The 23,874-nt window shown below is 42.8% G+C and overlaps 1 protein-coding gene across 2 annotated transcripts in view; it reads right to left on the reverse strand.

Moving 5' to 3' along the window:
• The window catches only part of LOC311226946 (transient receptor potential cation channel subfamily V member 1-like), a 90,966-nt gene that overhangs the window by 61,307 nt on the left and 5,785 nt on the right, over positions 1-23,874 (reverse strand). Inside the window, exons 2-3 of one of the 2 annotated variants that reach the window (XM_084312411.1) lie at positions 23,151-23,305; positions 21,680-21,832 (exon numbers count right to left, since the gene is read on the reverse strand). The exons of the other annotated variant lie outside the window; for it this stretch is intronic. Of the exons in view, the coding sequence (XP_084168537.1) occupies positions 21,680-21,832; positions 23,151-23,305 (308 nt within the window). The remainder of the gene's footprint in view (positions 1-21,679; positions 21,833-23,150; positions 23,306-23,874) is intronic. 2 annotated transcript variants of the gene reach the window in all.

The raw sequence follows: 23,874 nt of genomic DNA on the forward strand, positions 1-23,874 counted from the left end.
GTGTGGGCACACGTGATGAGTGGTGGTCGGTGATCGGTCGGGACTCCTGGGAACTGTTCCCGGGGGTGGAAACGGGGGGGGTAGCAAAACCTGGCCAAAACCGTCTTTGGAAGTGGTATGTTCTTTAACAGCAACAACCTCTTCGGTTTTGTAACTGGGGGAATCTTTTATGACTGTTTGATAACTATTTCGTGGTGCTACTTCATTCCGGTTCTATCAGCATTCAGCATCTGGTCATTCTCCATCAGTCTCTAATCTCATCTGGCGCAAGGCAAGGCGCGAACTGCTTACCTAACTAGTGTTCTGAGGTAACTTAAAGGGGCAGTGAGGCAATTCAAAGGATTTGGTCAAAACGTTGTTAACCTCACATATAACCAAATAACATTAACTGTTTATGTTCTTATTCAATGGCATTAACTATTTATGTTCTTATAATTAATTAGTTATGAATCTGAAACCTGGGTTACACGTGTTTCATGTGTCCTTGCTTAAACCTGTGTCGGAGAGCGGTCTATCTGCCCCAGTTGCTGCACCCCCACCTCCGCGAGTCCTACAGGATGGCGACCCAGTCTGGACAGTGAGTAAGCTGTTGGACGTCCGAGGTCGGGGTCGGGGCTTCCAATATCTGGTGGACTGGGAGGGGTACAGCCCGGAGGATCGCAGTTGGGTTCCCTCCTCGTACTTGGCTGATCCGGCATTCCTGGAGGAGTTTTACCAGCAGAATCCTGAGGCTGTGGGGAGGTCGCCCGGTGTCTCCCGTCAGAGGGGGGGTACTGTTGTGAGGACTGCATCTGAACAGGTGCCTCAGCCTGATAGTTCCCCCCAGATGTCGCGTGGTGCTGTCACTCAGTCCTGACACGCATGCTTCCCTAGACACGGTCGTTCCACACCGGCTGCAAATCTACAATCAGAGGCTCCTGTCTCTTTCCCAGTGACGGAGGGGAGTATAAACGTTTGACCAGCCCTGGGGACAATGCGAGTTCGTTCTGCCTGGAACAGTAGGTTTGCGTCGTTACCTTTTCTTGACTATTTTGTCTATTGCTGCGTATTGAGATTGCATTTGAGAATTCTGACTTTTGTTGAACCCTCGTTTTGTTGGATTTGCGTATTGTCTCTACCGGCTGGTAATCTAACGAACCCTCGTTTTCTCCCCTGTAGCTTTGTTAATTGCTTGCTGGTTAACTAACCCTCACCTCTCTCTCTTTTTTTCGTCTAGTGTGGGGGACGCCGTCCCCGAAACCGCCACGCTCGTTGTTTTCTTCCGCTCGCTTGCCACCCCGTGTTTTTCCCCCCCTTGCCTGCCCCTCGTGTTAAATGTTCGTATGCAAAATATTGTGGTTCCCTGCTTTAGTCTGTTGACACATTTATATACTAAAAATGCTTGTGTAGTCCTGTGTCATACCTACATGTCATATAACTGAATTGTATAGAAACAACTCACCAAAAGTGACTATTGCACAACTGATTTGACAAAAAAAATCCACCATGGGGGGGAAACCCCCCCTTCTCCCCCCCCCCCCCCATCCTCGCCATACCTTGCCTTTTACTGAAATGACGCCACTGATCAGTACCCATATATACAATGTTTATCAATCAAATACAAAATACAATATCAAAATACAATATCAAAATACAAAAGGTGAACCGGGGTCAAAAGCCCTTGGAAGTCCTTGTATTCAAGTTCAATCAGTTCGTATCATAGAAGTTCTTGTGACTCAAGTTCAATTAGTTCGTTAATTCCTGATCCACTTCCTCACTGGGAGTGAGAAAGGCAATTCACAATCCTACCCGATTATTGAGGCAACGGTCCGGGCAGTTTGTATGTGGTAACAAGGGTAACAGATCAGGCTCCTGGGTATAGCCCTGATCTATATCTGAGGTTCTTTGGGTTGGCTCGCCATCTTGTGTCGGTCCGGCACACTGCCTCATCCCGTGTGGGCACACGTGATGAGTGGTGGTCGGTGATCGGTCGGGACTCCTGGGAACTGTTCCCGGGGGTGGAAACGGGGGGGGTAGCAAAACCTGGCCAAAACCGTCTTTGGAAGTGGTATGTTCTTTAACAGCAACAACCTCTTCGGTTTTGTAACTGGGGGAATCTTTTATGACTGTTTGATAACTATTTCGTGGTGCTACTTCATTCCGGTTCTATCAGCATTCAGCATCTGGTCATTCTCCATCAGTCTCTAATCTCATCTGGCGCAAGGCAAGGCGCGAACTGCTTACCTAACTAGTGTTCTGAGGTAACTTAAAGGGGCAGTGAGGCAATTTAAAGGATTTGGTCAAAACGTTGTTAACCTCACATATAACCAAATAACATTAACTGTTTATGTTCTTATTCAATGGCATTAACTATTTATGTTCTTATAATTAAATAGTTATGAATCTGAAACCTGGGTTACACGTGTTTCATGTGTCCTTGCTTAAACCTGTGTCAGAGAGCGGTCTATCTGCCCCAGTTGCTGCACCCCCACCTCCGCGAGTCCTACAGGATGGCGACCCAGTCTGGACAGTGAGTAAGCTGTTGGACGTCCGAGGTCGGGGTCGGGGCTTCCAATATCTGGTGGACTGGGAGGGGTACAGCCCGGAGGATCGCAGTTGGGTTCCCTCCTCGTACTTGGCTGATCCGGCATTCCTGGAGGAGTTTTACCAGCAGAATCCTGAGGCTGTGGGGAGGTCGCCCGGTGTCTCCCGTCAGAGGGGGGGTACTGTTGTGAGGACTGCATCTGAACAGGTGCCTCAGCCTGATAGTTCTCCCCAGATGTCGCGTGGTGCTGTCACTCAGTCCTGACACGCATGCTTCCCTAGACACGGTCGTTCCACACCGGCTGCAAATCTACAATCAGAGGCTCCTGTCTCTTTCCCAGTGACGGAGGGGAGTATAAACGTTTGTCCAGCCCTGGGGACAATGCGAGTTCGTTCTGCCTGGAACAGTAGGTTTGCGTCGTTACCTTTTCTTGACTATTTTGTCTATTGCTGCGTATTGAGATTGCATTTGAGAATTCTGACTTTTGTTGAACCCTCGTTTTGTTGGATTCGCGTATTGTCTCTACCGGCTGGTAATCTAACTAACCCTCGTTTTCTCCCCTGTAGCTTTGTTAATTGCTTGCTGGTTAACTAACCCTCACCTCTCTCTCTTTTTTTCGTCTAGTGTGGGGGACGCCGTCCCCGAAACCGCCACGCTCGTTGTTTTCTTCCGCTCGCTTGCCACCCCGTGTTTTTCCCCCCCTTGCCTGCCCCTCGTGTTAAATTCCCCCGGGAATCCCGACTATTCCTGGAGTTGTCCCGACTATCCCTGACCCACTACATATACAACACGGTAAGACCCGATTCTACATTAACACATTGGACGCCAACAACGTCATAATTCGTTATTGCCCGCCATGCGTTGAACGCCAACAACGTGATAATTCGTTGTTGGGATCAATATTAAATTTTTTCGCCATGGCATTCATAATTCATCCAGCCTCCCTGCGGGACTGCAGCTGCACCCTGTCTGATATTGCAACGCCTCAATACCGCCGCCTGGTGGATGATCGGGCGAGTTACACTCCACGCCAAACCGGAAGTGGCGCTGGTGCATCGAGGAAATCTCTCCGGCAGTAATATCTTGTTACGTGGGTCTAGACAAACACTCGAGTGCATCGGATCGCTTTCGAAACGCAATAATCTATATGATTTTGGCGTTTATTGCGTCATACAAACGGGAAATGGATCTAGCAGATCGACGTCAAATAATTGGAATATTTGGGGGGGGCGGAGCTAGGCGATTATGGAGTAGACGTGTTTCATGTGAGCTCCCTTCTACCGTGCGGAATATACGTTTTTCCCCATTAGTCTTTATTTAATTTTTATTTGTTTTTTGTCTGCTTGTTAAGTTGTCGAGTTTCAACTACTGTCGTCAACTTTTTTCGACTTTCTGCGATGTCGGTGGTGGAAACCAGATCCATGAGCGCTCCAGCCAGCAAACTACCACCGGGCCTGGCCGCACCATCGCCCGGTGTCGGGGAGATAAGCGAAGCTGTGCTCTCGGTCATGACCAAGCTCCATGTAGAATCTGAGACACGCTTCGCTGAAACACAAAGAAAAGTGCTGGCGGATTTTTGTGATAACCTTCATCGAGAGATATCAGAGGAAATAAGGTTGGCGGTCGTCCCGTTAATAGACAAGATGGAGTCGCTGCACGCTGTCTCCTCAGCTAATGCTATCGAACTAGCTGCGCTAACGACGGAGGCCTCATTACAGGGCGAGAAGATGGCGGATCTGGAGCTCTCCCTGCTGGTTAGGCAGGCCGAAGTTGCCAAACTACAGTCGGTAATTGTGGAAATACAGTCCCGGGAGAGACGCTACAACATCAGGATTGTTGGAGTACCGGAGGGCAGCGGGGAAGGCCGTCTCTCTGAGACCATGCCGGAATTGCTGCAAGAAATACTGGGGAATGACGTCCTCCCCTCCCCTCCCGTATGTGAATCGGCCTACAGAGCGGGCAGGACCACTCCTGGAGTGAACAAGGAACCGAGGCCCATCATTGTCAAGCTGAACAGGCTACAGCAGAGAGAACTCATCATGCGGTCGGCTCGTGCCAGAAGGGGTAATCTAAGGCTTGGCGATCACAAAGTGGCCATTTTCGAAGACTTTACGCCGGAGGTTCAAGCACAGAGAGGCGAATACAAAGTGGTCCTGTCCAAGCTATGGAAACTAGGCCTGAGGCCCACGCTATTCGCTCCCGCGAAATTATCTGTGTTGGATAAGGTCGATGGTCGGCGTTCATTTTGGTCGTTGGCTAAAGCGAAGGAATATCTCGAGGGGATAGCCGAGACTGTAGCTTGATATCTATGACGGGTGAGTGACTTGGCGATGTGGGCCTGAATACATTGATAGGGCCGACTATTCATGCTGTCATGCCTAGACATGCTAACTGTCCACTGCCCATCCAACTAGCGGGGCTTCCCAATGACTTCTGTTACTTGCTAATGCTGACCTCATGGTCGTACTTGTGTATCGCCTCTTTGGAAGCTAACGAGCTAGCTGAACAATGTACATAACAGACTCTAACGTGCTATCCGGATTCATCACTAGCTTACGCGCTAGCCTCGGGCTAGCTAGCGGGCTGCGTCTAAAGTCTGCGCTGAGACATTCGAGACCCATTAATATTTACACACTTTGGTTGTTGTTGCTGTTTAAGTGTCATCGGTTCGCACAATTCAACGGTGATCGGGTCCTTAACTAACTTCTTGTATGCTTTTATTTTTATATCCAGGCTGTTTTGAGCTTTGGGCTCCGGTAGGAGAAGATCGGTTGAATATATATATAGACAATATATGATAACAGGTTGTGTCAGGTATTGCTTATTACCATCCCCGGGTTAATGAATGTGTTTAATTCTATTCTTACAAAGGTTATGTCATTCCAACCGTTGTGCCTGATCAGAGGGGCACTTACAGGTGTGCACTTTGACCATAACCCCACTTTTTTCCCTTTCTTATTATTGTCGTTGTTTAAATGACATCTGTTTGCACAATTTACCTGTGATCCGATCCTGCCTTAGACTATCTGCTGGTATGCTTTAATTTAATTTTGTTTTGAATTTTCCTTTATCCATTTGTGCTATAACATTGCGACGTTGATGCGCAGACTTGGAAGTAGATGGTTGCAGGGTTGATGTTGAGTTATTATATAATAATGGCTATTTTTTCCATTATAGTTATCTCATGTTAGGGCCAAGGCTCACGGTGGTTTTCGACCGATATCTTTATTGAAACAATATATGATAACAGGTTGTGTCAGGTATTGCTTATTACCATCCCCGGGTTAATGAATGTGTTTAATTCTATTCTTACATAGGTTATGTCATTCCAACCGTTGTGCCTGTTCAGAGGGGCTGTTACAGGTGTGCACTTTGACCATAACCCCCTTTTTTCCCTTTCTTATTATTGTCGTTGTTTAAATGACATCTGTTTGCACAATTTACCTGTGATCCGATCCTGCCTTAGACTATCTGCTGGTATGCTTTAATTTAATTTTGTTTTGAATTTTCCTTTATCCATTTGTGCTATAACATTGCGACGTTGATGCGCAGACTCGGAAATAGATGGTTGCAGGGGTGATGTTGAGTTATTATATAATAATGGCTATTTTTTCCATTATGGTTATCTCATGTTAGGGCCAAGGCTCAGGTGGTTTTCGACCGATATCTTTATTGAATTTTATTTTTATTATTATTTGTGTTTATTGGACTAGAGGGGGTTTAATCAGGGGTTTATCTAGAGGGGGGTCGGAGTGGGGAGCGTCTTATTGGATCCATGACTCCAGTGGGAAATGATAGGAAGATGACCATCCTTAGTGGATGGGGCATAGGGAGGGGATTGGAGAGTGGGTATAGGAGGGCTTATAATAGGACGGGTGGGTTAGGGTTTAGAGTAGAAGGAGGGGGGGGTTGTAACTGGGGTGGTATTTTTATGTGTTTTATGTACTGTTGTCTTATATGTGTGTAATTGTTCCTCCTCTGAACTCCTGGGATTGACCGTCTGGGCCCGCCTGGATCAGCGCCTCTGTACTCAGCCTGGCTGCACTGGTATGTTCTCTACGCATTTAGACAAACTCGACCATGGCTAAATTGAATATTTTAATTTGGAACGCAGGAGGTCTTAACGCCCCACACAAGCGTGCCAGTGTCCTTTGGTTATTGAAGAGAAGAAATATTGACATTGCATTAGTGAGACGCATTTATTGGTGGGTGATGTGTCAAGGCTCGCAAATCGACAATATCACGTTATCTCCTCATCCTCAGCCGATGATAAGACGAAAGGAGTCGTCATAGTTACAAGACGTAACCTGGATATCAAAGTCCTGGATGTGTGGTCGGACACGGAGGGAAGGATTACTATAGCAAAAGTTTAGTTCTCTCATAGGAAGATGGCAATAATAGCATTGTATGCTATATGTGGGTGGCGATTTTAATGCGTGCTGGGATGCGGAGATGGAGAGGTCCGGGTCCTCTGAAACGAGCGACCAAAAAACGGTCCTCTAAGGCCCTCAGGATGTGGGCCCAGGACACTGGGCTCGCAGACCTATGGCGCTTATCCAATCCCACCCTCAAGGATTACTCTCACCTGTCTGCCAGACACAAAACCTTCTCTCGAATAGACTATGCATTCGCATCCCCTAATTTGTTTGATAGTTTCGACGTCTCATTGGTTCCCCTGGCTCTCTCGGACCACAAGGGGATTTTCCTTGTGGCAACCTTTGGCAGGCTCTCCACGAGAGCTCCCAGGTGGCGTTTTAACTCAACCTTATTAAAGAACGATGATTTCTGCTCTGAGTTCGGGAGTAAACTAGCTGAATTCTTGCAGATCAATGTTGGCACGGTCGATGACCCCAAGGTCCTATGGAACGCATTGAAAGGATTTATCAGGGGTCACACTTTTCTCCTCCAACTTACGTAAATCCCGATAAAAAAAACTAGAAGGACTGGAAACATTATATGCAGATCTATACGCATCTTTGCAAACTAACTATAGTGAACGACTAAACACACAACGTAAGATAGTCAAGAAGGAAATAAACTCCATACTTAAACAACAGTCTGAGTTCTTGATACATAGGACAAGGCAAAATTACTACTTTCATGGCTCCAGGCCTAGCCATCTATTGGCAATGAAAATACGCTCGAATGATCATTTCTCGGATATCCCCTCGATCAAGACGCGACAGGGTACAATCACTACTGATTCGAAAAAGATCAACGACACTTTTAAAGAGTTTTACTCACAGTTATATAGCTCAGAGGTTAATCTCGACGACTCTAAATTTGAATCGTTCATTGGCGGGCTTGAGATACCCCACATTTCTGAGGAAGAGGCTAAGGAACTGGGGAAACCGATCACCCTTATGGAACTAAGGGAGACGATCGCTGAAATGCAGAGGGGTAAGGCACCAGGTTGGGATGGTATTCCACCCGAGGTGTATTTAGCTTTCTGGGACCAACTGGGCCCATTGATGCTCGATATGATCAATTACGCTATCGAACAGGGGGAGTTCTCAAGAGATGTCAACATGGCGCTGATTTCTTTACTTCTCAAGAAGGACAAAGATCCCAATGATTGTGGTAGCTATAGGCCTTTGAGTCTTCTCGGGCCGATTTAAAAGTGTTTGCCAAGGTGCTGGCCCGCCGCCTGCAGAGATTTATGATGGTATTGGTACACTGCGATCAAACTGGTTTTATCCCGGGGCGCCTGGCTGCAGATAATCTTAGGAGGCTGTTGCATGTAGTCGATAACAGTAAAGACAATACAGCTCCGTCCACTGTTCTGTCTTTGGATGCCATGAAGGCGTTTGACAGACTAGAATGGTCATACCTGTGGAAGGTACTTGAGGTCATGGGTCTGGGAAAGAATTTTATTCATATGATTAAAGTCCTGTATGCCTCGCCGTCGGCAATGATACTGACAGGCAAAAACTGTTCCACACTTTTCCCAGTCTCCAGATTTTCTAGACAGGGTTGTCCTCTGAGCCCGGGACTATTCGCGCTTTCCCTTGAACCATTGGCCCAATTTATTAGGCAATCAGAGGACATCGTCCCCATAATGATCAATAATACACCACACAAAATTGCTCTCTATGCGGATGACCTACTGATTTTTATGGATGACCCTTCCCGGTCGGCCACAAAATTATTGGAAATAATCGCAATCCCTGATTTTAAGCTTTATTTCTGGTCCTTCTCACTGAGACCTCTGATGTGCTGGCTAGACCCTGTAGATGCTGTATCTTGGCGCTCCTTAGAAGCGGCGGCGGTCTCACCGCTAAGATTGCAGGATGTGGTGTACTCCACTGTCTCTATTTCGAAATGCCGGCTGAGGTATGGACCGATCATAACTCACGTGATCCAAACGTGGCGTAATGTACAGAGGTCGTGTGGGGTTAAATGCCCATGGCACCTGGACTCTCCAATTTTTTATAACCAGCAATTACTTGTTGGGCACAAGCCGGTTAATATTCCTCAATGGCAGAGGAGGGGAGTTCATACTCTGGAGGATATTTATGATAAGAACGGCCTCCGTGCGTTTCAGGACTTAAGAGAATTTTATAATCTTCCTGGCGAGTCCTTTTTTCTTTACCTTCAACTAAGGTCAGCGCTGATGGCGCATGGCGTGCCGTGGGCTCAAGCTTTGCACCCACACCCCTTCCTCAGGCTCATAGTGGACAGGACGACCTCCAGAGGGTTTGTCTCAGACTTTTATACGCTCTTAATTCAATCCATGTATAAAAATGTATCATTGGATACAATCTGGCGGGTGGATATCCCGGAGTTGGACCCCGAGTTTGACTGGGATGATGTTTGGGCAAATGTGGCATTATCTTCCCGCAACCCCAATCACCAGCAAATTAATTTTAATTATATTCATAGGACCTATCTTACACCTAGGAAGCTATTTGCTATGGGACTGATAACCGACTCTCGGTGCACTTTGTGCTCTCAAAAGGCCACTGGCACTTATATGCATATGTATTGGGATTGCCCACCAGTGGCCCCTTCTGGAGGTCAATAACGGACAAACTTTCAGATCTGTGTGGCTTAACTATCCCATTCACAGCTGTTACGCTACTCCTGAACGATATAACGACACTACCTGCGTCCGTTCAACTAAAATGGGTTGTCCTAGCGGGTGTCACAGCAGCAAAGAAGCTAATAGCAATGAGATGGAAGGAGCCTGAGAAGCTTACAGTGATTAACTGGTCCCTAACACTATTGGATGTGATTTATCTTGAGATATCCACGGCACAGGTGATTGGGGTGGGACAGGCAGGTATTGACCTGTGGTTTGCAGCAGCCGAAAAGGTCAGGACCGCCGTGTCTGTCTTGTCTTTTGTCTTGTCCTCTTGAGTTTAGCTGGGGATTTTATGGGGGGGCAGCTATTTAACTATTTCTTCACTGTTTGGTCACTTTTACACGGTCTCTGTGAGTCTATGGAACACCTCTACAGGTTTTTGTTTTGTCATGAAGGTTCATTGCTCTGTTTTCGGGTCGTGTTCTCAAAAAGTGGTCCTTGTGTTGAATTGGAGATGTACGTTTTATTAATATAGGGTCACACAGCCGGGAATCGGGGCTGAACACTGGGAAAGACCATTTATTAGATAGTACCCCTTGGATTTAAAATTTAGAAGGTTGAACTCTGTTTTCTTTTCTCTTTGTCTGTATAAATTGTTATTCTGTATTATTATTGTTTTTGTTATTTTCTTGTGAAGTTCTATGTATTGTGAATGTGTTTAATGTGTTGTCTTGTTTCATGTGAATAATAATAAAAAAAAATTGATCAAAAAAAAATTTTTTTGAATATTTTTCCTCCAGTCTCATCAGCGAACGGTAAGAGGAATATAACATTATCTTCAGCCCGATTGTTTATTAATTTCACGGCAATCCATCTGAACAATGTATCAACCCATACTAAATAAAGCCGTTACTGACGATAAAGGAATTATAAACGACCCCCCCCCCCCTTTCCTTCACGCATGATGAAGCATAATGTATACCGATCATATACATTTGAATTTTTTAATATAGCGTGTATAGGAAAGAAACGCCAATCGATAATCTATCATATGCTTCAGGGCAGAGCATGTGAGTCGCGCGGAGCGGCCAAGAAATCCGCTCTTCGCTCTAGACGGCTGAGTTCCGCTCTCATTCGCTCATGTTGCCCCCCCCCCCCCAAGCCGCTCCACGCTCGCTCAGCGCTCATCTTCATTTGCGCATCAAACGCTCCCCGCTCCACAGCCCGCTCAGCAGAAAAAAAAGATTTTTGGAGCATGATGTAAATGAGCTTGATTTGACCAAACTACAACAGTCTGCACCCCCTGAGCCCCTTAACAATTGTTTGTATTGAGCCGTATTGTATTGTACCCATTCTGCAATGTTAAATAACATTTATCCATTCAACTAGCTTTACTATGCTAACGTAGCTAGCCTAGCCGCAATGCTATGGCAGATCCCATTCACGTTAGCATGTAAGCTAACAACAACAGCGCTCTTTTTGTGAGACGAAACTCTCCGCTCTTGGTGGTACATTGTGTTGATGACTCTGCACCCCCTGCTGGGCCCCTTAACAATTGTTTGTATTGAGCCGTATTGTATTGTACCCATTCTGCAATGTTAAATAACGTTTATCCATTCAACTAGCTTTACTATGCTAACGTATCTAACCTAGCCGCAATGCTATGGCAGATCCCATTCACGTTAGCATGTAAGCTAACAACAACAGCGCTTTTTGAGAGACTAAACTCTCCGCTCTTGGTGGTACATTGTGTTGATGTTGGTTTCGTTTCATCAATAAATGAGGCAGAACACAGTGAATGTATCCTTTTTGTTTGTTTCTCACTGAAAATAAATGTTGCGTTCACCCGAGGTCCCGAGGTGATTTAAAGATGGCGGATTCTGCTTTGACTTAGCAGGATGTGTAGTGACGGTTCACCCTTCTGATTGGTTGAAAATGGCCTTCATGTTTGTACATCGCCACCTATTGCTTTGGCATTGTACTATATTACATCAGTTTAAACCACTGTGTGATCGTGTGCACTGAGCGGCTGGGAGCGGCTCGGAGCGGAGGAGAGCTCTCGCTCCGGAGTCGCTCTGACCCATTTTAAAGCCCACTCCGCGCTCACTTCAAAATCCACCGCTCACATGCTCTGCTTCAGGGCCTATAACTCGCGTTTTTGTAATTACAGCAAAAAACCTTAAAAACATACTTATATTCTCGACGGTATTAACACAACAATGTATATATTGAAATTATTTTATTGGGAAAAACCACTTGAGATACAGTATCTCGTTTTCGAGAGGGTCCCACATTTTGTGCAATGTAACACATGACACACAACAACAACAAAAATTAAATAAATACAGGACATACAAAAACACAACAGAACAAGTACACATTGTAAGAGGATATGTCTCATTATAAGAGGATAAGAGGATATGTCTCAATCTCCATCATAAGAGGCCCACTCCACGGCAGTCACATGACGCTGCCACCGCAGGGCAAACAAATATGCTTACCCTGCGATGACACCGCCAGGCAGCCGCCGCGAGAAAGGCCCAACAAAACATTCAAAGGGTGAGTAGAATACAGGATGTAATAGAAATTTAGCTCCAGGACTGGCAGGAGAAGAGGAGCAATCAACCTGCCCAACAAGCGCCCCAAATCAACCAATCGGCCCCCCCTGCCTAAAAATAGGAGTAGAGCCAACTAGCTAACCCGTAACACCCGCATAAAGGACGGCTGTGCCCCACGTCCCCTCACCAGCGCAGGAGCCCCACCAAGGAAGCATGTACACTTGACAATAAAATTAGAACAAAGAGCATTTTTAAAGAGGTAAAATGAAGATATGGACCGAATGGTCACCGGAAGATTGTTCCAGTCCGAAGGGGCTTTGAACATGAAAGATTTCTTGGCCATTGCTTTTGAAAATGGAGAAACTGTGAAAAAATACTGTACAGAGTGTCTTAGACGATAAGTGCAAGAGAAAGGGACCATCAACTGTTTCAGGTAAGCAGGATAGTCAGAATGGATACATTTGAAAATCAATTGCAGCCAATGTCTCTGTCTTCTTAAAGTAGGAGAAGGCCAGTCTAAGGTTTGATACATAGTACAATGGTGGGTTGTGAACGGACAGTCAAGAACAAATCTGCATAGTCTATTGTAAGCCACATTTAGAGGTGATAAATGGGTTTTGGAAGCAGCTTGATAGACAACATCCGCATAGTCCATTAATGGCAAAATAAGTTGTTGTGCAAGTCTCTTTCTAACAGTGAAGCAAAAACAATGTCTAGCTCTATAAAGGGCTCCAATGCTGCGATTCATTTTAATAACAGTAGAGGTAATATGGAAATTGAATGAGAGTTCGGGGTCAAGCCATACTCCCAAATACTTGATGCGTTCAGCTTTATGCAGAGGTGTATTATCGGCACATAAGATAACGCATGCCTTAGATTCGGTTGCCTTCAGTCTTTTCCGAGTACCAAAAATCATAAAGTGCGATTTGGTTTTGTTTAGTATTAGTTTATTTTCAGCAAGCCATTTCTGTAGTGTCTTAAAGTCATATTGTAAGGCTGATTGAATCTGTGCTACATTATTTTTGGATGTATACAACACTGTATCATCTGCATAAAGATGAACGCTGCAATCAGAACAGACAGAAGGTATATTATTTATAAATATTGAAAAAAGAAGTGGACCAAGGGTTGAACCTTGCGGCACACCATGTTCTTGGACCATTGTATCCGATTTGAACCCTTGGATGACAACACATTGTTTTCTATTATGAAGGTAATGTATGAATGAAAAAATATAACGTTCCCACATCCGGAACGATAGATACCCGATGTTGAATGGGCCATAGTAATGCCGATATAGCTATAATATTTAAAAAGTTATAGCCCTGCAAAGAAGGTAAACATCTCCATAGGCTTACAGCGGTGGCAGACTGGACCCAATGATGGGTACAATGCACGGCGCCCAATGTGTTAAGACACATATCCCAGGCTTCCGACCAGCCCACACTACACCACCACAGTCGTTTATGTTTTTGTTGTTTCTGTTTTGCCTTGAACCTTTTATGAATAAATACACGCCGTTTTTCCTTTTGAACCTGTTGTATTGCCTTATTACGGGTCCCGTTCCTCTGTTCCCATAACACAAACGTTACACACACACATTCGGATCGAGGTGAAGACATGCTTGGATCAACGCAAGATTGGTATCATATAGCCCTTACCTTGACTAGGATATACCCCAAAAAGAATATTCCAATTATTTGATCGCGATTCCAAGTATTGATGTCCATCGTGTCGCCAACATAATCCACCACACATCATGTGTCGGGTGCATTTGATTCTTCTCAATCCGACTGTTATAACCGCTCAGCTTGAGCAAAACAAATTTAAATGACCCGGACCCATTAGATCGACGCACAGGCCAAGATACAAGGTTTCAAAGGGTGCTCGATACCGCCGTTTAGCTGGATGCGGCCGGTATTGCACTTTGGCAACCTCAGACTCCTTCCCTATGGTAACAACAGGCTCCCTGGGTGGATAATGAATAAAAATATCGGAAAAGGAAAGGAAAAAAGACCCAGAAACGACTAAAGTCGTTTTTGGCACTGAACGGTCGGTGTAGTAGGCCTAATCATGTGACCTAGTACCATGTACTGTATTTAAAAGCAACCAAAGAGCAGAGATAATAGGGACATTTCATAAGCAGAGCCTTATAGATAGATAAGATGCAATGCCTACCCATCCTCCACTCACTTCACTGGCTCACCATCACCACCCGGACTGAATACAAAATATCCCTTCTGACCCATCAGTGCATCCACGGAAATGCCCCCCCCCCCCTACCTCAAAGATCTCCTCACCCCAGAACCCTCCACTCGTAACCTTCGCTCTGCCAACACCAACCACCTCCGTCCCCCAGGACCAAGCTCCACACCATGGGCGACCAGGCCTTCTGCTCGGCTGCTCCTTGCCTGTGGAATGCCCTCCCTGACTACCTGAGAGCACCACAGACCACTGATTCTTTTAAAAGAGGACTAAAAACGTACCTCTTCACCAAAGCTTTTTCTTAGTTTTAACCTTTTATGCCTTTGTGTGTTTTATCCCTTTTTTTGTATGTTTTTATGCCTTGTTTTTTAATTGCCTATGTTTTCCCCTGTAGCACTTTGAGATGTGGTTCCAAATGTAAAGTGCACTACAAATTAAATGTATTATTATTAGGGCTGTCAAAATTAATGCTTTAACTTTGGAGATTAATAAAAATTATTTAAAGCATTAAAATAAAGTAATCTAGATTCATCTATGGAGTGAAAAATCTTCAATCGTAGCGCCACGGATATAAGAAAGAGGTCTAGCTGAGTCAATGTTGATGGTTTTGTTGAACATTTGTATTTCACAGGAGAGAAACTGTATTCAAAGAAAGCTATTAAATTCTTGAATCTAAATATACTTTCTTTGTGTTGATTTTACATTAATTCCATGATTTTACTCAAGTAAATATCTGTTACAAGCTTCGGTCTTAAGTAGAAAAATGCTATTTTTAATCTAGATTAGCTAATCTAGATTAATTACAGAAAATTGTGAGATTAATAAATTAAAAAAATTTAATCTATTGAGAGCACTAAGTATTATTATTATTAATATTATTATTATTATTATTATTATTATTATTATTATTATTATTATTATTATTATTATTATTATTATTATTATTATTATTATTATTATTATTATTATTATTATTACTGTATCTCTTCTCTTAGAAGGCCATCCCCCTTTTTCATATAAAATACAATGGTTCTACATCTTGCTCATGGCATTTAATCTGTGTTATACCATGTGTGGTAAAAATCAGGTAGTTTAATTTGAACTTCTTTCTAACTTTGACATTTGAAAATAAAATGCATTATTCCACTATTACAGAAAACTAGGCATAGCAGCCTGAACGGGCTTTTCTATGACAGTTTAGATCAGAGGGCAGGCCACATCCATCACACTTCAAATAAGAATACATTTCATATTTATCAGTATATTTAAATAATGAAATATCAACAATGGAGCAAATGGGGTCCATCATGTCTATCAACAGACATAACTCATTCCCCGCCATCGACGAGTATACTCATTATTGGCTGCCAATCGTTGGATGCCAACAAACGAGTATACTCGTTATTATGATAGTTATTTCTTTTATTCGCTATTTCCATTCATAAATCATCCTGGAAGGCTGTGGTACTGTGTGGCAATGTGTCTGAGATCGCAAAGGTCCAAAGGCCTGGGCCCCGTTCCCCGTACCTGGCTAACTGAGTTAGCCGGATAATATCCAGCATAGCCTGACTTAAGCCAGACCTTTCCATTCCCCGACGCTCGATTGTCTAAATCACTATGACAACAGATCAAAAAGTTTGAGCCTGGTCGAGAGCAGGGTTAAGTTCAGTTAGCTGGATGAACCATGGCCATGCCCCCGCAAAGAAATGCCAGCTCGCTTCCTGAAATGATTCTCACAGTCTAGATCTGCATTATACCATTCTGAATTATGTTCTTGTGCTTCGTTTGAAATGTAAAATAATATGTCTGCAGTAACGCTGATAATAAATCATATTCAGCCTATGAATTTACTTTGTCCTATATAATGCACGTCATATTTATACGGATACGGCGCTCGCGAGTCGCGACACACACAGTTATTTTAATAACGGACTAAACGGATCATTGCAAATGTGAATCCCGCTGGGATATTTTTAATGAATGAAATGAATCGGGTGTTTGGCTCTGATTAGTTTAATATTCTTCGCTGTGTATTTGCTTAACGGAGCACCCGGATGCGTTTCATTCAAGCTGAAGCGTCTATGAGCGGATTGTGGATATGAATTATGAGGAATCTGAATCTGTGGAATATTTAATTGTATCACTGTGATAGTGTCACACGTTATTGTGATATTGTAACTGGGATTAAAATATATGAGGAGATGCGCTGTTTGATGGATTTGATGACGTGACGTGACTTGATAAATTGAATGAGCCTTTGACGTTTTTGATGAATGAATTCAAGAAAATGCATTTATCTTTTCAAGCACTGTTATCTGATGATGAACATGAGGTGTCACTGGTATAAACCAAATGGTAATCAATTCAATGCATGTATGGATTAGGTCCGAAACAGATTAAAACCTGATTAATAGTGTAACTGCAAGCCTCCCTCCAAGCTTCTCTTTGGAAACCATGTATTTATATAGTACATAATATTAATACCTAAGCACATACAGATATCCTCATGATATAATTCGTATCAATTAGATATACTATTTGGGCTTGTTTTTATCGTTATTCTGAAAGAGCTGAACTAATTATTTTCGCTAGCAAGATCTCATTTGATTATTCATTCCATAAGCCTATACTGCCAGCAGGTACGTTTAAAGAAATATAATCTGATTGATTGGGGTAATGAGGGATTTAAAATTAGCCTATAGATTATATGCATTTAACTTGTCGGCGAGGCTATGAGCCGTACTGCATTGTACCCATTCTGCAATCTGTTAATAAAGTTTTAAATCAATCAATCAATCAATGCCGTTAGAAAATCAGGATTTCTGCTATCGACACTTGCTGTCTTGTCAGCTGAGGCGGGCGCGCGCAATTATCCTGGGTCTCAAGTCTGGTTCAAATGAACGAGACTGAATCCACCTTCGAGGAACAGGAAAATCCCGGATTCAAACATCGGGTTAATTGAATCTGGATAATGGGACTCTTGATCGACTTAGTTGAACCAGGTACGGGGAATAGGGCCCTGGTGGTATGCGGTCGATGTCGCACTTCCTTTCTGACTCTGTGTATGACTCTGTGTATCATTGAAAGTCATCCGGGCGGAGTTTTCTTGTAACGTGGATCAAGATCTTCACCCGATCGCATTGAATCGCTTTCTGGACACCCGATTCATTATGCTGTGGGGGGTTATGGCGTGGGCCAAATGGACATACGATCTAGCAGATGGCAATCAAATAATTGGAATATTCTTTTTGGAATCTCATCTGCCATAGGTAAGAGCAATTTAACGTCAATTTCAGCTTGGTTGTGCATTGTTTTCATAGCCATCGCCCTGATCAGCGTATGCTGTTGTACTAACGAATGCCGTTATTGATAATCAATTAATCAGAAACGTAATATAAAAAACGAAACATAATATACCAATCATATGCATTTGAATTTTTTATTGTAGTGTGTATAGGGACGAAATGCCAATGGATTAAGTATAATATGCGTCGCGGGCTATTACTAGCCTCCCAGCAATTACCCTAGACCACTCTAAAACACTACTTATATTCACCACGGTATAAAACGAGAATGTATGGATGGAAAAAATATTCCTTTTTCACATCTTGAACGATAGATACTCGATGTCAAATGGGCCATAGTATTGCATATATAGCTATTGTGGTAAATCATGCTAAATTTATCTCATAAGCATGTTGAGAATTGTCCCTAGAATGTTGTGAATACAGGAGTGGTTTTGCCAAGTATATACCATTTGAGTCACCCAAATTACATAGGATGAGAAGAGGGGGAGGAGAGGGTCGACTGTGTATCCAACCGTAAAAACAGTCACTCTGGCTGATAGGATTTAACTTAGAAAAATATGCTAGGTACTGATAGAGAGGACACTTTGAATAGGCTGTCAACTGACCTCAGTCAAAATTGTGACAGATTGCCAGAGTTACCTTGAAATGTGCTGAGAAAAACAAGGAACTAAAAACATGAAGGCCAAACTGTAAGAGTCAGCCTTGATAAAAGCTGTAACAAAGTTGCACGTTATTTGTTGAAGTTAACCAGTTATCCAGTCAAGGGAAGCGATAGACAATAAACTCAACAAACTCCGGTCAAGCGGTGATGGTTGGCCGGGGAGACAGCCTTCGAATAAACTGAGGCTGCGGTTACACCTTTCGTATCATTTCGTATTGTTTTCTTATACGTATCGCCGCGTATCGCCGCGACGTCATGCGCCTCGAGTCACACTTTCGTTTTTTTTTCGTTTTTGTCAGCCGAGCACACTGATGTAGTACACTGCCAAAGCAGTAGGTGGCAGTAGGTGGCAAACATGAAGGCAATTTCAACCAATCAGAACGAATGTGCCAATACACTTCCTGGTGGAAGCTCCAGCAAAGAAAATGTCAACAAGGCGGCCACCATCTTTTGCCTATTTACTCAATGCAGCAATAATTTTTCAGCAATAATTTTTCAGCAAAGTCTAATAAAAGTGCAATAAACAAAACGGATACATTCACTGTGTGTTCTGCCTGTCATTTGTTGATGAAACAAAACTAACATCAACACAAGTGACCACCAAGAGCGGATAGTTTAGTCTAAAAAACGATCGGTAGCATTGTTAGCTGCATGCTAACGTCAATGGAGTATGCCATTATAACAATATAGCATTGTGGCTAGAAGCTAACGTTAGCTCACGCTACTTAGCACCAAAACTGATGATATCGCGAGCTATCAGTAGTTAGATAACATTAGAGACAACGCTGTGTGTATTAAACAAAGGTGAATAGATGACTGGGCCATTTTGTTTAATGCTTGTTAAGTTGAAAGAGGAACTCTGAGCTAACAGGGTCTGAATCCTGATAGCTCACGTTAGCCAGCTGCTCATGCAATCGGTAATGCTAGCAGAATGAATGGATGTAAACTTTATTTAACATATTGCATATGGGTACAATACAATACGGCTCAATACAAACAATTGTTAAGGGAATGCAGACTGTTGTAGCTTGGACTGGGGTCCTTATAACAATAACTTGACAACACATGGTAGCTGAAGCTATTTGGGACACGGAGCTCTGTCCCAAACACACACACTCTTGTCACCGGAAGGGCACGCAGATGGTATCTACTGCGCATGGGCGTTTTCGCAACAACTGCTCCGTGCAGACTACACGCTGTTGTCGAAGCATGTAGTCTGTGTGTTTGTACAAGCGTTAGAAGGTATTTTATGACTACACAACACCACAGTTCAAAGGAAGTGCGATCTTATCTCTTTTCAAACAGATGTACTGAAACGGAGCAGGATGAAAATCATACAAAAGTGTTTTACATTATCTGTGCATATAGGCAAAACGAGTCAATACCTATGGCATGATTTGGCATTCTTTTAGAAGATTAAAAGGATACTAAATATTTATAGTCTAAGATGTGAAGTACAAAACCTTCTCTCTGATTATAAGAACAGGTAAAGAGGATGATCAAACGATAAAAGAATTGTTTAGCCTATGTAAATTATGTGTTGAATTAGAAATGGCGATAACCACATGATTGCAATTTATCTGATCAAATCTTTTCAGGTATAACAGAAAGTACGAACGATAATAAAATAAGCTATGTGTTTGTTTTTGAAAATTACCAAACAATATATATGTGTGACTGTGTCTATGGTGGAATTGATAAATGTACTGTTTTAACCAGGATAAAATTAATCTCCTCTAATACGGGGAAGAGGAGTGTCTGAAACAACTTCCCCAGTTATCAAACTGTCCACAGAACCGTGATTGGATGAGCCAGTTGTGATCGTCATAGGGATGACGTTTGTGGGAGGCGGGTCCAGCGGGTTTTTAAGGCACTGTTGCAGGAGGAGAAAGAAACAGACCAGAACCACAGACGAACAACAACGAAGGACAAGAGAAACCACACCCCTGCTACCCGACCTGAATCCAGCGGAGAATCCTGGTTCGAGAGAAAGACCTGATTAGCTTATTAGAAGATCTGTTGATGATTATTATTCTTAACTTGGAACATCCTAGAGCCGACTTTGTCCTAGGAGCGGCTTTAGAATCCAAAACCTTAGTCTAGTATGCAATTAAAGCACCCTTTTGGGGTCTTGAAACCGAGCGCTCTTTGTCTGTCTGAAGATTCATTCAAACCTGCCGCCGCTTCTCTTTTACCGGGTGACTTAGTCAGTAGCAGAAGTATAGAACAACGGCAGAGTAATACCACTAGAAATATAGAATACGTCACGGACAGCTGAATTCTTTTACCATACTATAATATTTTAATAGTTATAGCCCTGCAAACAAGGTGAGCGACTCCCACCGTTTACAGCGGTGGTGGTAGCTACTACAGGATGAGGATAATCCGTGGCATCCAATGAGTTAAAGGTGCTATAGATAAACATTTTATGTAAAGTAATCTTAATACAATGATTGCTTTTACCCCCAAGAAATGATTGATTAATGAATTTATCAATTCAAATATGTGTGCGGGTCCAACATTAATGTTGTTGTTTACATCCCATTCCCCTTCCCCTCCCTACTTCCCATTTCCACATGTGAAATGCACCTGATTGGATAAATGACCCCGAATTAAGGGGATCAATAAAGGAATAGCTTATATTATCTTATCTTGTCTTAAATGACATGATGATGCTCTAGTACAGTGGTTCTCAACTGGTCTAGCCTCGGGACCCAACATTTTCCTTAGTCATTAAGTCGCGACCCAAATTTTTTAACCACTATGATTTATTATTATTTCAAAATCTTTTTTTTGCAGTAATACACAATCTTTTATGCACTGTTAAAAACATGAAATAAACACAAAAACGTTCACCAAAAGTGCAACTAGGGCTAAAAACCCAATGAAATAAAATAATAATAAATAATATGCTTCTTAGCAGATTTCTTAGCTTAACATAACAGACCTAAGTTTGGGGGAACTAATGGGATAACTGGGGTTGCAACAAAAGTGCAACTAGGGCTAAAAACCCAATGAAATTAAATAATAATAATAAATAATATGCTTCTTAGCAGACTTCTTAGCTTAACATCCCAGGTAACTAATGGAATAACTGGGGATGTTGTTTGCTCCATGACAAGAGTCTCAAAGTCTGGGGTGATGGTAGACAAAGCAACTCTGAGGTCATGCTCAATGTTCAATCTGTTCCTCTGCTTTGTCTTCAGCTGGACCAGAGCTGAGAAGCCACTTTCACAAAGATAGGTAGTACAAAAAAAAGTAAATTTTTTCTTTTTCTTTTTTTACTTTTTTTTTCACACATCCGGGACCCACTCAAAATGGCCCGCGTTGAGAAACACTGCTCTAGTACAACACCTACTGGTTGAATCTTGCCTATAGCACCTTATTAATTTGACCTACCTTTGTAGTAAGGATCTTTGTAAGATGCGTTGACAAAGCTTTTTAAATCTCCAGTTTTCTCCGCTATGTCAAGGAGAACTTCAATTGTGTTATTTTTGCCATCTTTCAGGTTCAGGAGAGCTTTGAGAAGTGCTGTCTTCCCATTAGTTCCATCTGAAAATATATAATGTAATATTTCAGATACAATACAATGCTTTATTTTGCACGTAATCTCACACACAACCAAAAACCACAGTTTTGCACACATTCATTTAGCTTTACAGTTATAGAGAGTAAATGAGTTTGAATGTGGCCACCACCAGTGATGTCATCTGGGACATTCAAACCTTGTGTTGTGTTCAATAGGGGTCATCTAATGTATATGTAGCCGGTGTGATCTTGTCTGCGTTGTGTTTTAGTCGATTCGACCCCTGTTAAGGGATCACCCTGAGTGGGAGTTGAACCCCGGACGCCTGCGTCGCGGGCGGCATCACAGACCACTAAGCAAGAAGTGAATTCACTTCTTGCTTCCGGGTCTGGATGCCTCTGGGGAGTGAGTTTACTTGCAGTACCGCTTACCATCCACAGCCACGTCACTAATTGTACCCGTGACTGTGGATATACTGTGGCTCCGTTACATATATGTATCTGAAGGTTATTTTCACGGAAGGTTTTGGGAACCCCTTGCATAAATAACCATGATGTCACCATGCTTAAAGCCAATGCTGATGCATATATCACCCATTGGCAACAGGCCACACTCCTGTAGTAATTGTTTGTTCATCTGTTAAAAACATGAAATGACATTCTGAGCATATAGCTTCCATAGTCTGACATGTTTTAGGGGGTACTTGACATGAACATCAACCAAACATAACGGCAAAATGGAGAATTACCTTGAGGACTAGTTGAAATAAAGATATGATGGGAGGCAGGAAGTGGGACTATTTTAAGTGATTATCATATTCTTTTGAATGGAATTGCATATGTATGGATCATAGCATAGTCCCTGAGGATGTGTATAGCACATTACATTCAAGTCCAGGAAGAAGTACAATGTTCATGTTCATCACAACAATGAATTATATTGAACAAAGCAACAGTACGGTTCTGTGACTTGTTTCAACCCCTTTTTCGTTCTATGACATCTGGATATGAGCTACTGAACTAATCTGGTGTTGGCTAGATGGACCATACTAAGTAGGATAAATGCATTGAAGATTACGTCTCTTTGTAGATTATTTTAACAATAAGAAAATAATGATTCCACTGGCCTCATCCTTTAATCAAAACAGACATGTCTAACCCATTGCCAAAATGGAATTTGTTTTGCAGGGAGCTGCCTTTACTTTTCCCTAATGAATTAAAAATAAATGTGCATTACTTAATCCATTTTGCAGGCAAACAATGACTGTCTAAATGCCACAGTCATACTTGTATTCAAAACCTTACCAGTCACAAACAAGGCAAGGCAAGTGACTGTTAGACTTGCCTGTGAATTCTGGGCCTGTAAGCTTCTTCTTATGGACCTGCAGATAGTCAAGCAGGCCACCAAGTTGATGTACATCTCCTTTTGAAGCCGCTCCAAATACTCTTTCCATGTTAAACGCTCCATTGGAAACCGCGTCAACAGTAGCGTAATCTTTTCTGCAATGTACAAGATACAATTCATATAATACATTGAAGTTGAACTGTTCTGATTTCCACTTACGTAACTAGTTCACCATAAAAGACAATACTTTATTGTACTTCAATTTACCGTTCAATTTACATTGACTCATTGTCCCTGAGACCTTTTTTAATCCCCTTTAATCAACTATTAACAAATACTAAACAAGTCATTAGTACATTGTTTACTAATAGCTTGTTCATTATTGTAGTGTAGTGTAGGACTACAACTCCCCTGATGTTAAGGTGTCACATGTCTTGCTTATCATTGGTTACTGTTACGTGAACCAGAGTCGCCCCGGAGTGCTCTGTGTCAGAATAAGGTAGCAGCCAGAAGGACTGGCTGCGGTTTCACTGTTTACCTGTATGAATACCCAACTGTGAATAAAGCACAACTGAGCACTACCACGGTCTCTTCTATTAAGATACTACAGTGGCGACGAGGATAAAGGAAAACACACGTTTGTGTCCACCTCGGAAATAGAGGTTGTAGGCTTGTAGCCGAAGAAAGAATAATAGTCAAGCTAGCTTCCACATTTTTTTTTTCT

Source organism: Notolepis coatsorum (assembly GCF_963971535.1).
Source record: "Notolepis coatsorum genome assembly, chromosome: 1".
In the NCBI taxonomy this organism is placed as follows: domain Eukaryota; kingdom Metazoa; phylum Chordata; class Actinopteri; order Aulopiformes; family Paralepididae; genus Notolepis; species Notolepis coatsorum.